At 48.4% G+C, this 11,940-nt stretch overlaps 4 protein-coding genes across 5 annotated transcripts; 2 read left to right on the plus strand and 2 right to left on the minus strand.

The window, feature by feature from the left end:
- Positions 1–52: 52 nt before the first annotated feature.
- LOC108036140 (DNA excision repair protein ERCC-5 homolog) lies at positions 53–4,137 on the minus strand. Of its 2 annotated transcripts, XM_017112126.2 has the most exons (4): positions 3,944–4,137; positions 3,702–3,877; positions 1,472–3,631; positions 53–1,403 (listed from the first exon to the last, which is right to left on the minus strand). In XM_017112126.2, the coding sequence occupies exons 1-4, from the start codon at positions 4,029–4,031 to the stop codon at positions 114–116; spliced, it is 3,714 nt and encodes a 1,237-aa protein (XP_016967615.1). In that variant the 5' UTR covers positions 4,032–4,137; the 3' UTR covers positions 53–113. The 2 variants fall into 2 exon arrangements, with proteins under 2 accessions (XP_016967615.1, XP_016967614.1); XM_017112125.2 differs by having other exon boundaries at positions 3,702–4,137.
- A 169-nt stretch (positions 4,138–4,306) lies between these two features.
- LOC108036131 (DNA polymerase epsilon subunit 3) lies at positions 4,307–4,875 on the minus strand. The gene has a single exon (XM_017112116.3). It carries the CDS (start codon positions 4,798–4,800, stop codon positions 4,414–4,416), a length of 387 nt encoding a protein of 128 aa, XP_016967605.1. The 5' UTR covers positions 4,801–4,875; the 3' UTR covers positions 4,307–4,413.
- A 66-nt stretch (positions 4,876–4,941) lies between these two features.
- On the plus strand, positions 4,942–8,255 carry LOC108036130 (YEATS domain-containing protein 2). Its single transcript, XM_017112114.3, has 2 exons — positions 4,942–6,030; positions 6,093–8,255. Exons 1-2 carry the CDS (start codon positions 5,137–5,139, stop codon positions 8,097–8,099), a joined length of 2,901 nt encoding a protein of 966 aa, XP_016967603.3. The 5' UTR covers positions 4,942–5,136; the 3' UTR covers positions 8,100–8,255.
- A 657-nt stretch (positions 8,256–8,912) lies between these two features.
- On the plus strand, positions 8,913–11,881 carry LOC108036090 (protein gurken). The gene is made up of 4 exons (XM_017112041.3): positions 8,913–9,092; positions 9,228–9,490; positions 10,107–10,751; positions 11,186–11,881. The coding sequence occupies exons 2-4, from the start codon at positions 9,421–9,423 to the stop codon at positions 11,383–11,385; spliced, it is 915 nt and encodes a 304-aa protein (XP_016967530.1). The 5' UTR covers positions 8,913–9,092; positions 9,228–9,420; the 3' UTR covers positions 11,386–11,881.
- The last annotated feature ends 59 nt before the right edge of the window (positions 11,882–11,940 follow it).

Consider the following 11,940-nt stretch of genomic DNA (forward strand, 5'->3'; position numbering starts at 1 on the left):
CCTATTTCCTTAAATGAATACATTTGTAAGTACACCTTTGCAACCTTTCGCGTGATTTTAAAAATAGTTTGTAATAATTTCTATAAATTTGTATTTAGTTTATTTTTGTAAGATTACTTTTTGTTGGTTTTAGCTGCTTTCTTAAGAATCTCCGCCGCCTTAGCCTTGTTGAGACGCATCTGCTCCAGGTCCTTTTCCCTCTGAGGGATCACTTCCACGGTGTTGGGTATCCGCGGGCATTTTTCTGGCTTTGGAGCCAACTGTGATGTAGAAGGTTGTTCCGCATCCGCCACTTCCGTTTCAGTCGCAGCCTTTCGTTTGCCACGTTTGGGACGGGCAGTTTTGCTCTCGCCCTCCGCGTTGGCTACACTATCACCTGCTGCTGGAGCTGTCTTCGCCCGCTTGGCGCGTGTCACCTTCTTTGGCTTCTCCGGCATTTCCTCACCGATTTTCCCCGACATCTTGTCAATGGCTAGCTGCACTCGTTTGCTGACCTGTGGCTGCTGCACGCGCAACGCACTCTTTGCCGTAAAGTAGTTGCGTATGGAACCCTGGATCTTCTTCTCGTTGATCTTTTTCATCACAGGCATGAGAATGTCATCGGTCTTCGAAGTGGTCCAGCCGAAAGACTTTCGCGCGAACTCCCTTATTGACTCCACATCTGGAGTGCCCCAGCTGAATGCCTCCCGATTGTCGTCGATGGTGGGTGCCAGATAGGCCTCCACCACAGCCCCGTTGGGGAATCCCTCGTGCAGTTCAATGTTCTTCAGCTTTTTGCGGAGTGAAAGTCTTGCTGAGCTTCCGGGGGGTAGATTGCTGTTCTTGTGTGCCTGCCACCAGTCGCGAAATTTGATCAGCGTCTGCAGCACCGATTGATTGCAGGCACTTGGATTGTTCGCATCCTGCCCAGAAAATGAGGCCAGGATCTCCAGGGCCGTCACAGCACCGATGCCATGAATGCCGGTAGTGTAATCACTGCCCACCAAACAGGCCAGCTGGATCAGTTTGCCACGGTTACAGTTGAACGTCTGCTCAATTTGCTCCGCCCGGAACTCCAAAACATGCTTGTTCTGGGCAAAGAAGTTCTTGTAAACAGTTCGGCCGCCAAACAGCCAGATATCACTATCGTCCGTGATGGTGCCGTGGGTGAGTTCGGTGGCGTTGAGGAAGGCACATTGCGCCTCCGCCTCCATGGGGGCAACAATGTACGGAATGCCGAAGAGGCGCAGCAGCTCCTGGCAGTCGATGCTCATGCGCTGGCTGATGGACATGCCCATGCGGTCCTGCCGGTTGCGCTCGATCTCCAGCTCCTTGCGTTCCTGCGCCAAGTTGGTGGCCATTGCCTGCAGCTCCTCTGAAGTCTTCTGGGATTTAAGGGCTTCGGCAGCATCTTTTATAAGATCCTGAAATAGTTAGAAACATTATTAGTAATTTAATATCATTCCATCGACTTAATATTTTCGATACATACCTCAGGGCTCACAGTCTTTTCCTTTTCCTCCTCCTGTGCCTCGAAAAGGGATTTCGAGGCCTTACTGGTTTTTTTTGAGGGTGAAACATCCTCGTCACTATCCTCCTGCCCATCGCTAGCCCTTTTACGTCCAGACTTTGGTGTCCTCTTTCTGAAGAAGGGTTTCGGAGTCTTGGGTGTTCCAGGAGGTGTTTTATCCGCCGCTGGAGATTTGTCGGGCGTTCGCTTGACCACGTAACTGGTGTCGAAAAAGTCCTTTATGGACTTGTTCTTGCTGGGCGTTTTGTTCGGTGATATGCGATGGTTTTTATTATCATCGCTGTCGCACAACTCAATTACTTCTTCCTTTGGAACGATCTTAGTGGTCTTTGACGCCCCTTCATCGTCTGAGGATAGCACGATGGAGGCACTGTTGCTCAGTTTGACCTGCTCCAGGCTGATGTTCTTAACCTCGGCCATCTGCGTTTTAAGATCGTCTAATATGGAACTTAGCTCCACCTTTGGTTTTTGTTCTGCTTCCTCAGTAACATTTAGTTTTATATTTTTAACTGCAGCGGTTTCCTTCTTCAGCTCGCTTAAAATGGAGTCTAGATCAGGTTTATTGTTGACTTCTGCAGGAATGATTTCCTGGCTATCTTTTACTTCTATAATTTCATCTATATTTTCCGGGAGTTTATTAGTTTCTGGCATGCTTCTTTCTTTGTGTGGTTTATCATCATCTTGAGAATCCAATACGATTTCCTCGCTATCCTTAACCTCTATAAAGTCATCATCATCGCTTTCAGTTTTCTCCTTGTTCTCCAGCTCTTTGGCCCCCTCCTCAAATATATCCGCAAATAGATCGTTTGAGTCCTCAAGGTCTTTAGTGATGTCCACACAAATCTCAAGAGGCTCTTTATCCTTAACTGGCTCCTGAGTTTCCATAACTTCCTCCAAGTCGGAGTCAGTATCTGTATCTACCATCTCTACTTTCTCCTCGGTTAGGCCCTTTTTGCTTTCCTCTATCGCTTGGGAGAGTTGTTTGCTCTCTTCAATGGCTTGTGAAATTAGTTTGGCCTCCTCAATCGAGTCGTTTGCCATGTCGGCAGGGACTGTGGTGATATCGAGCAACCTCTCGAGGCTTTGTGTGTCATCGAGCTGAGTGGCCTCCAAGATGTTGCCCACTTCCTCGTCGTTCATTCCGCCGTACTCAATCATATATGCCCTGGCAGGTCCCTTGGCAGCATGACGCAATTGCTTGCTCTGAGCCCGATTCAGGCGCAACTCCTGGTCCGAATCGTACTCATAGTCCTTCTCATCGTACACCTTGGTCTCCTCCATTGACAGGGACAGGGCTTTGGCCAAATCCTCATCGAACTCCGTGCCTAGGGGAGTACTTTCCCCCGACTCTTTTTTGGTGGACGTGCTTGGCTTGTCATCCTCCTCTTCCGGCACCTCCTCAATCTTCTCTATTTTCACCTCCTGCTTGGTGCTCTCCAACGCCTTCTTTTTAAGATCCCTGACCAGCAGAAATCGTGTGTGCTCATCCGAGCTTATCTGCCGGGTGCTCTGCTCAATGGCCGTTGGCGTGACGATGCCCTCCTCGCTGAAGAAGTGGCACAACTCCGAGTAGGTGAGCGCTGTGCCGCCCATCTCCTGCTCGGCCTGCTCCAAGCTCTCCTGTACAGCGCGTCTTTTGATAAGGCGCTTCATTTGAAATGAGCTAAAGTCGTCGCTGCGGGCGGGCAGCTCGTGCAGGCGGCCCCACGAGGACTGCTTTCGCGTCTCCTTGATGTCCGTGAGGATCTCGTGGCGCACATCGGCGGGCAGATTGCGAAAGTGCTGACTCTTCACATCGATGGCCTGCAGACTGGAGTTGTAGGCGTGTCGAGCGGTTGATTCATCAAAGGAGCTATCCGAGGCACTGGTGTCCTGCTCGTTACCCTCGCCGGTGGTATCCATTCCCGCCGAGGCAGTCGGAAGCTCTGGCAGCTTGAACAGGTCATCCTCGTCGTTCTTCTTGGCAGGAGGTGGTCGCTTAATGGGGGACTTGAGCAGCAGCTCCGCATTCTTGCCCAGCGCCTGCTGCACTACCTTCTCCTTGGCCAGGGATTGCAGGAGCAGGGCCTGAATGCGATCCGCCTCGTTGCTGAGCTTGTTCCGCTGCTGCTGGCGGCGGGCCTGGAAGGGTCAACCAAAAGGGGTACTATATTAAAGGTTTATCCTAATTTTATCTACTTAAGCAACCCACAATGGTGTCCCTTTTGAGCTGAGGCACACATCCATCAAAGATGAACACCGGTCGCACGCGGTAGTATAGCAACTTGCAGAGGCGATGAAACAAGCCCAGTAAGTGGGCATTACTCAGGGCCGATCCCTTGTTGTCCTGGAAGCCCTTGACAACCTGATGCAACCAAATGGATATATCTGCAGGATGCAAATGACTCCAATAAGAATCCTCATATTTCATTAGACGATGAAATCCATGCCTACCCACTGCCAGGATTTTACCCTCCAAAGTGTCCACGGGCACTGGTTTGCCGCACGGCTCGATGAGCTTCCACAGGCCCGTAACACCCATTGCTTAGGTATAGAAATATGATATAAAACATGCGAGATAAAAGAATATAAACCTTTGCAATGGGATTGAGCCGGAGACGCGGTTTCGATCTCTTTGAACAGCTGCTTGCAGTGTTGGAAAGCCACGTGCATAAGTAGCAGTGATGCGCAAAGCAGTGACTTTAAAATCACATTATTATTGTCCTAAAAAATATCATAATAATTTCCTGGGACATAAATATTGCGTAAAATTATTTTCAGATGACATGATTAAAAAATGGAACACAGGATTACAACTCGGATTCTGATTTAATTTAATGTTCTTTGTGTGAGCTTAATACTAGGTTTGTGCTTAGAGACTAAGGATAAAAATTCCTCCTGATGGTTAGGAGATCCTGTGCGGATCACTCGGTGGCTTCTTCAACGACGGCCGTGCTGCTGGCGTTGGCATTTTCCGAGCTGCTCGTGTCCTTCTTGCTGGCCTTGCTCTCCTTCTTATCCTTCACCATTTTCCGGTAGACCTCCAGGTCCTGCGTCAGCGAGGGCACGAAACTCTCGAAGTCCAGCTCGGTGAGGGTCTGCAGAATGTCCTTGGCCGTGATGGTCTTGTGGTTCTGCTTGTGGGCCAGAGCCGTCGACGAGGAGGTCACGAAGATGGCAAACACGGATGCTGCCCGGGCAATCGCACCGCGCGCCTCCTTGCTGACGCTCGCAGAGTCCGGCAGCGATTCCTTGATGAGCCGGGCAATCACAGCGTTGGGCAGGTTGAGGTCCTCGATGCGCTCGACCATTTTGCTGCTATTTATCTGCTTGTTTTTGATAACAATTTCCGTTTGCCGTGGAGGCGTCGTTGCTTCCCGCGTAAAGAAGAATGAAAACAAACAGCTGAGCCCGCCAGTGTTGGCTAACGAGCGCACACACGCATCTACTGCGGCAGTCTGGCAGCGCCGCCCAATGTGATTCTGTTTGCGCCGCCTCGTTCGCATCAATTGTGTTTACACACTTTCATAAATACCAGCCCATAATCCCGGCTTAAATGTGCAAGGAGCGGTTCGGGCCCAACTTGAAGCTGTTCCCCACCGAACTCACGTGATCCGAGCCCTGTGCGTGCGCCCGCGACCACGCACATGGACCAGCCACAGACGACGCCGCCAAAGAAGCGCAGACACAGCGAGTACCACGATCCGGATTATCACCAAACGGATGTGCCCAGCCAGGAGCGTGATGGAGCCCATCCCGAGGATGACTCGTCCCTCCAAGGGAAGCGACCCAAAGTCGAGCCAGCAGCGACGACGGATGAGCCACCGCCCGCTGACAAGCTGCAGCGCATCCGGGAGCTCCTGCGCGTGGAGTTCCAACGCGAAATCAGCCAAAAGGTGGAGCAGCTGGCCGAGATCGATCGGCGGCTGCTGCAGGGGCGCCTGCTGCTGGACAGACTGCGCTATCAGGTGGTCAACGAGTACTACCGAAAGCAACAGGTCCCCCTCACCGCCGCCGACGTGGCCAAGGTGCGCGGCGACAGCCTGTTCGGGGACGACGTGTCCGCCCCCCAGCTGCCTCTCCATCCGGCCATCAAGAAGATCGTTGGCAAGCGCCCGGTTCCCATTCAGAACCATCTGCCCGAGCGCACGGCGGCCACCTTGGCCAAAGAAACCATCAGGCTGCGAAATCCGGCACACCGACGCGCGGAAAGGAGGCGACAGCAGAGGATCAAGGAGCAGGGAATCGTTACCGATCACTCCAAGGACCCTAAGGCAGAGCAGGAAGCTCTCATTCCCGTTAAACTGGAGCAGGATGAGCAGCCCTGCACCAGTCGCCAGGCTTATGAGAGGCAAGTGGAGCTGAATGCCTCGCGGCTGAACAACAAGAACAAGTTCCTCTTCGTCGTGGGCAACACCTCTAAGTACATTGGCGTGGGCTCCCAGGATAAAGCCACAGGTGAACAAGCTTTGATCTACAAGTGGTTGGTATATGTGCAAGGAAAAGGGTTGCCCCAACCAGTGGGGACCTACATTAAAAAGGTAAGCATTTCATTACAACCCTTTAGAGTTGTGTCTAAAACTTTCTTTTATCTAATTTTTAGGTGCGCTTTCACCTGCATCATTCCTACCGACCCAACGACATTGTGGACGTGCACAGACCTCCGTTCCAGCTGAACCGACGTGGCTGGGGCGAGTTTCCCATGCGCATCCAACTCTTCTTTCAAGACCACTTGCAGCAGAAACCCGTGCAACTGATGCACAAGCTGGTGTTGGACAAAACTATGTGTGGCTTGCATACAATGGGTGCTGAGACCACCATGGAAATCTGGCTGCGAGCGGAGCAGGCATTGACGAAACGGAAAAGTGTAGAGGCAGTGCCTTCTCCTACGCCTAATCTTCCTCCGAAAGCCCCGGATCCTGTTGTGTTGGAGCCGCCATCGTTTGCAATCCCTACGGAGTCATGCAAGCCGCGAACCATTTCCATCACACAAAACAAGGAGGAGCTGGATGACAATCTCTTTGCGGGCATCAACAAAATCGAGCTGAGCCACGACATCGAGCATATTGAACCGACAGTGCTGGTATCGGAGCCTCTGAAGTTGAGCTACAGTCCCAGAAAGCCGCCACCCACTCCACCGACGCCGCCCAAGCCTCAGCTTCGGTTAAATGCGGCTCCGGTGAGCGCTTCTCGCCCATCGGTGGTGTATCTGCCAGTAAATGGCAGAAGTCCAAGGCAGGAATCTACACCAGAAAGGCGGCGGCTGGAGTTTTCGCCAGAAAAACAGAAACCAGAACCTTTGCCGCAGAAAGCCTCTCCAGATCGGTCACCCGTAAAGCCGTTGCGCAATGGACAGAACCAGGGCCAGAAGAACGTTGTGTTCCAAAGAGCAGGAAAGCTGTACATCATTGATCCATTGCAGCGAAAGCTCAAGCAGGCTGCGAAGCAACAATCGCTGCTGAAACCGCAACTGAGTCTTCTCAAGCCGCCCTCGTTGACGCGCTGGCATATGCTACAGTGCATGCAGCATGATCATGGCTACGCTAACATGAGTGCCGATGTGGAGGAAAGGCCCATGCTATCATACATAGCACCTTCAGTTATAGAAACATCTTTGCAGGCTAGACCCCGTAGGCTGGAGCAGATCTTTGGCAGTGCCCACTTTCGAAACATGCGCAGTGCCGTGGAGTTCCTCCTGCGTCGCCTGCCGCTGACAGCAATCGATGAGAAGAAGGAGTACCCCTTCACATGTACAAGCCTCGAGGAATTTCACAAGCTGACTGCGCTCAAGCAACGCTGCTTCGAGTACTTGCGGGCACGTCTCCTGCGTCGCTGTCTGATGCAGCACCACAAGCTGCAGCAGCTGGACATCAGCGGCAAGGAGCACTACTGGAGTTTGCGAGAGATAGTGGCATTCGCCAGGATGCATGGTTACACGCCGCCTCTCAAAGTGGTTTTGACCAGCGTGGACAAGAGGCGGAAACCGAAACTGGTGGCGGAAGAGCAACTTGCTCAGCGGGTCCAGGCGCAGCTCAAGGGCGAGCCCCAGCCGCAGCTCTCTGCCTACAGCAGTCTCAGCCCAGGCAATCGGCTAAGTGCCTGGATAGCCAAGCAAACGGAACGGCTGCTTGGACACGATCAAAGGATGCGGGACAAGGAGTTCATCGATGTGCTGGGCGTGGACAAACCTCATTTGCAGGCCTCCAGAGGCAACCGCTTAACAAGGAGATCCCTCACAGTGGTGAGCAATCGTCCACTGCTGTATCTACCTCCACCCAAGCAGTTGGACACGGCCTTGCAGCTGGTTCAGGAAATGTGCAAGGACATCAATATCACTCTGGAGCCGGAGGAATCTCCGCCAGGCGTCTCCCAGCCCGTGGCCCTCGCCGTGCTCAGCCAGGTGCTGCGTACTTTTGTCGAACGACTGGTGCGCCGCTCCTTGGCGGCCAAGCTGCAGCAGGAGACCATGGACCATCTACCTCTGACGGTGGCCAATGCTCCGCTGTGCCTACAGCCGCAGGACATTGGCCGCGTCATTCGCCAGTGCGCCGATCTGGACTTCCTGGGCAACACTCACCTGGGTGTTTCTCCCATGGAGCCTCAAACCTAGTGGCTGGTTGCCATAGTTTTGAATTTATTTTTTAACAAGTGCGCGTAATAGTTCAAATTCTACTGGGATATTAGTCGATATCTATTTAGTCTCTTGTACTTTTTAGTAAGCATACAATTAGGCAATAAATTAACTAAAGTTATTTTCAAAATACAAGTTGTATTATTTGGGATTTGGAATTTAATTAAAATTTATAAATAGGAAATATAAAAAACTTGGTGAAGCTAGACAACATTTTGGGATAAAAATAAGTCATATGGATTTTTTTATTATAATATTTAACAACTAATAGAACCTTTTTATATTAACATGAACTACTGAAAGATAAACAAACTATTTTTACCTATTAACTATTTTTAGTTTAGAGAAAATGATCATAATAATAGATGTCATATTTTTTTACTTTTCATAGAGATATTTTTCCAAGAAGTGAACGATCCTAAGACATCTTAGTCTTTGGAATTTTTCAATAGATTCAAATATTTGAATGGGACATTTTTACCTGTCTTTTCTATGATTCCAAAAAATAAGAGAGATATTGTAGACATGAAAGATTACTCATTACCTTGCCCTATAAGTATGCAATAAAAAGTGCAAAAGGAAAGGGCAGTTAAGTTTAATAACCGTTAATATCCCATATTATAAGCTCGATAAGCTCTTTGGGTAGGTATCCCATTCCTCGGGCGGCATTGATTCTCTTCGGGGCGCTCTCTTCGACCTCCCCGCTCGTTCTCCCCGATTTCATTCATATTCTTGGCATGGCGCATGCCATGGGATCCATCTGTTTCTCTGGCTCTGTTTTCCTCAGTCTCTTTCCCGACGTGCGCGCAACAAGACCTAAGATCCCAGTAGAGCAGAGAGGAGCCCGCTTCCCGCGCTTGCTGCTCACTAAGTTTAACTAATTACTATCGCGAGATATAAAATGATCCGCGAGTCGTTGTCATTGTAATAATCATCATGTCGAAGCCCTTCACGGGCGACATTACTGCTCCAGTATGTCCGAAAAAATATTCTATATTAAGCTTTTGGATCACCAATTTTCAGTGCTATTTTTTTTGCTCCGTGTGTGCGTGTGGTCGTGTGACAGAAAATGTGGAGGCGCTAAAATGTTCTATTTTTATTTTGCAGTAAAGTCCACAAGGAGATGCAAGTGTGTAGTATGTTTCTGCCCCTGTTGCGACGCCAAACTGCATTTGCGGCCAGCACGCCGCTCGATCCCTAGATCGCCTTCACCCCTGTCCATTGACTCAGTTCTCCTAGAGGTGGACAATCGGTCCACCCACCCGATTTTTTTTTCGGAGCGCCAAACAAGCGTTTTCCAATGATGCAAATCCCATTCACTCGGATATTCGAAGTAATTTTCGTGCTGTCAACAATTGTCGTCGTCACAAGTAAGTTCCCCCAACTTAAATCAGATCATACTTATAAGGAAGTTTTGAGAACTTCGTATTTCTCGCGGAGAATTAACAAATGCGCAGTCCCGAATTTTTTTAGATTTTTAAAATAGCCGATCAATTATTTTTAAGCACTAAAAAAAATTTTCTTATTTTAATTATAATATTACAATTTTACAAAATAAAGTTGTTCTAAAGCAATGATTAAAAAATCATTCTAGAATATTTTTATAAAGATTTTATTTGTAAATCAAAAGCCAAAAATTTTTGTTTTTATAATGAAATTAATTATAATATTAAAATTTTACAAAATAAAGTTTTCTTAAAACAATTATTAAAGAATCATTCGAATATTTTTTTAAAGATTTTATTTGTAAATCAAAAGGCAAAAATTGTTGTTTTTATAATGGAAATAATAAAAACAAAGTCAGGAATAACTGATCAATTTTAAAATAATTAGTAGAGCATTTTTAGCAGCATTTTTAATACTTGTAGGATTAAAAAATATGTTTTTAAAAGTGTTTTCGTTGGTAATTGAACTGGCGGATTTAACGCGCATTTTGATTTGATTATTTATTTCCTGTGTTCATTAAGGATTTTCCTAATCCCTCAGATTGTTGTTCGAGCCGGATCTTACTGCTCCGAGAGCATACGCTGAAAATTGTGCAGCATCAGCACAGCCACATGCACGAGCACGCCCACGAGCTGCAGCAGCAGATCCAGGAGACTGCGGTTGAGCTGCTCAATCGCCTGGAGCTGCAGCGCAAGCAGCTGGAGAATTCCGACCAGGAGGAGGCGGCGGCAGAGCAACTGCGTCCCGAAACGCATCCCGACCAGGAGACGCAAACCCAACAGCCAGTCGTGGAGGAGGACGCCGACTCTGAGGACCACAGACTCATGGATCCTGCCGAGGAAACGGATTTCTTCCAGTCCAGTACTCCAACCTGGTTGGCTAGCGATAGTAGTACACCAACCGCCGCCTCCGAAACTGTGACAACACCCGAAACCGTCACGCACACAGGAGAACCGCCACCTGACCAGAGCTCATCCAGCCATCCGGCTGTATCCAGCACCCCCATCCCGGTGATCAAAGAGACCGAGATTCAGATGCTGCCCTGCAGCGAGGCCTACAACACGAGCTTCTGCCTGAACGGCGGCCACTGCTTCCAGCATCCCATGGTCAACAACACGGTCTTCCACTCCTGCCTCTGCGTGAACGACTACGATGGCGAGAGGTGCGCCTACAAGAGCTGGAATGGTGAGTTCACAATCTTATACAATCTTTTAGGGATATATAGTACAATGCTGAACACAAAAAAGGTGTGGGTAAAGCTTACCAATACGTGAAGTTACGTTACTATACAACATTTTAGCAACTAAACAAAGTAGAATAGTGTACGATTGCTTGTGCATTTTGTTGGTTACTTTTTTAGTCGTATTACAATTTGTTAAGGATATGCAATCCTTCAACAAAAAAATGTAAAAGGTACCAAATATGATAGTGATATTAATTAACTATACAATAGTGAAAGTTCCGTGAAATACTACTATTATATTGGTAAAATTAACCCAACACTTTTTTTGTGTGCTTCAGCTAACCTAACAGATTGATTACTTTCGCATTTTTCTGTGCACCCACTCCCAGCAGTCCGTTTCCACCTTATATCTAATATAATCCCGCTCCTCTTGCAGGTGACTACGTCTACACGCCCTCGACGGTGCAGCGGAAGGTCCGGATGGCGCACATCGTCTTCTCCTTCCCCGTGCTCATCATGCTCTCCTCGCTCTACGTGCTCTTCGCGGCCGTCTTCATGCTCCGCAACGTGCCGGACTATCGCCGGAAGCAGCAGCAACTACACCTGCACAAGCAGCGCTTTTTCGTCACTTGTTGAGGGAGCATCCTCCGGGAGAGGTCCTCCACTCGGTTCAGATTTGATTTGGAAACAACTTTGGTTTCGCCTATATGGGACTCTCCTTTTTTGTTGGTTGGCAATTGGTCGACCATTTCATTACGTTGCGCAGCGCAAAGTTAACGCTTTAATTTATTGAATACATTTTAGTGTACTTAGTAGGATTTTCTATTTAGTTGCAAAAGACGCACAATTAGTATTTGCTTTTCTATATCATTTCTTAGTTTCGTTTGTTTCGCTTTTGAAGCTTTCGTTGGAGCTTTGTAGTTCGTTTTGTAGTAACATTTTGTTACGTTAAATTAACCATTTACGAAATATTAAGAACGTACTTAGAACATAATCTTAGCGCTTACTCCATTTACCAGGACAAAGGATTACTTTCTCGTAACACTCGGTTACATCGTGTATATTGTAAAGGAAAACTATTTTTTGTAGTGTATTAAAGAGGATTGGGACTCGACTCGAAAACAGAACTAAAGCTTCGAACACAGTGTTTCCTTTCCGCGGCTCGCGTCTCTCTGGGTTTCTTTCTTCTTT

Source organism: Drosophila biarmipes, chromosome 2L (genome assembly GCF_025231255.1).
Source record: "Drosophila biarmipes strain raj3 chromosome 2L, RU_DBia_V1.1, whole genome shotgun sequence".
Taxonomy (NCBI): domain Eukaryota; kingdom Metazoa; phylum Arthropoda; class Insecta; order Diptera; family Drosophilidae; genus Drosophila; species Drosophila biarmipes.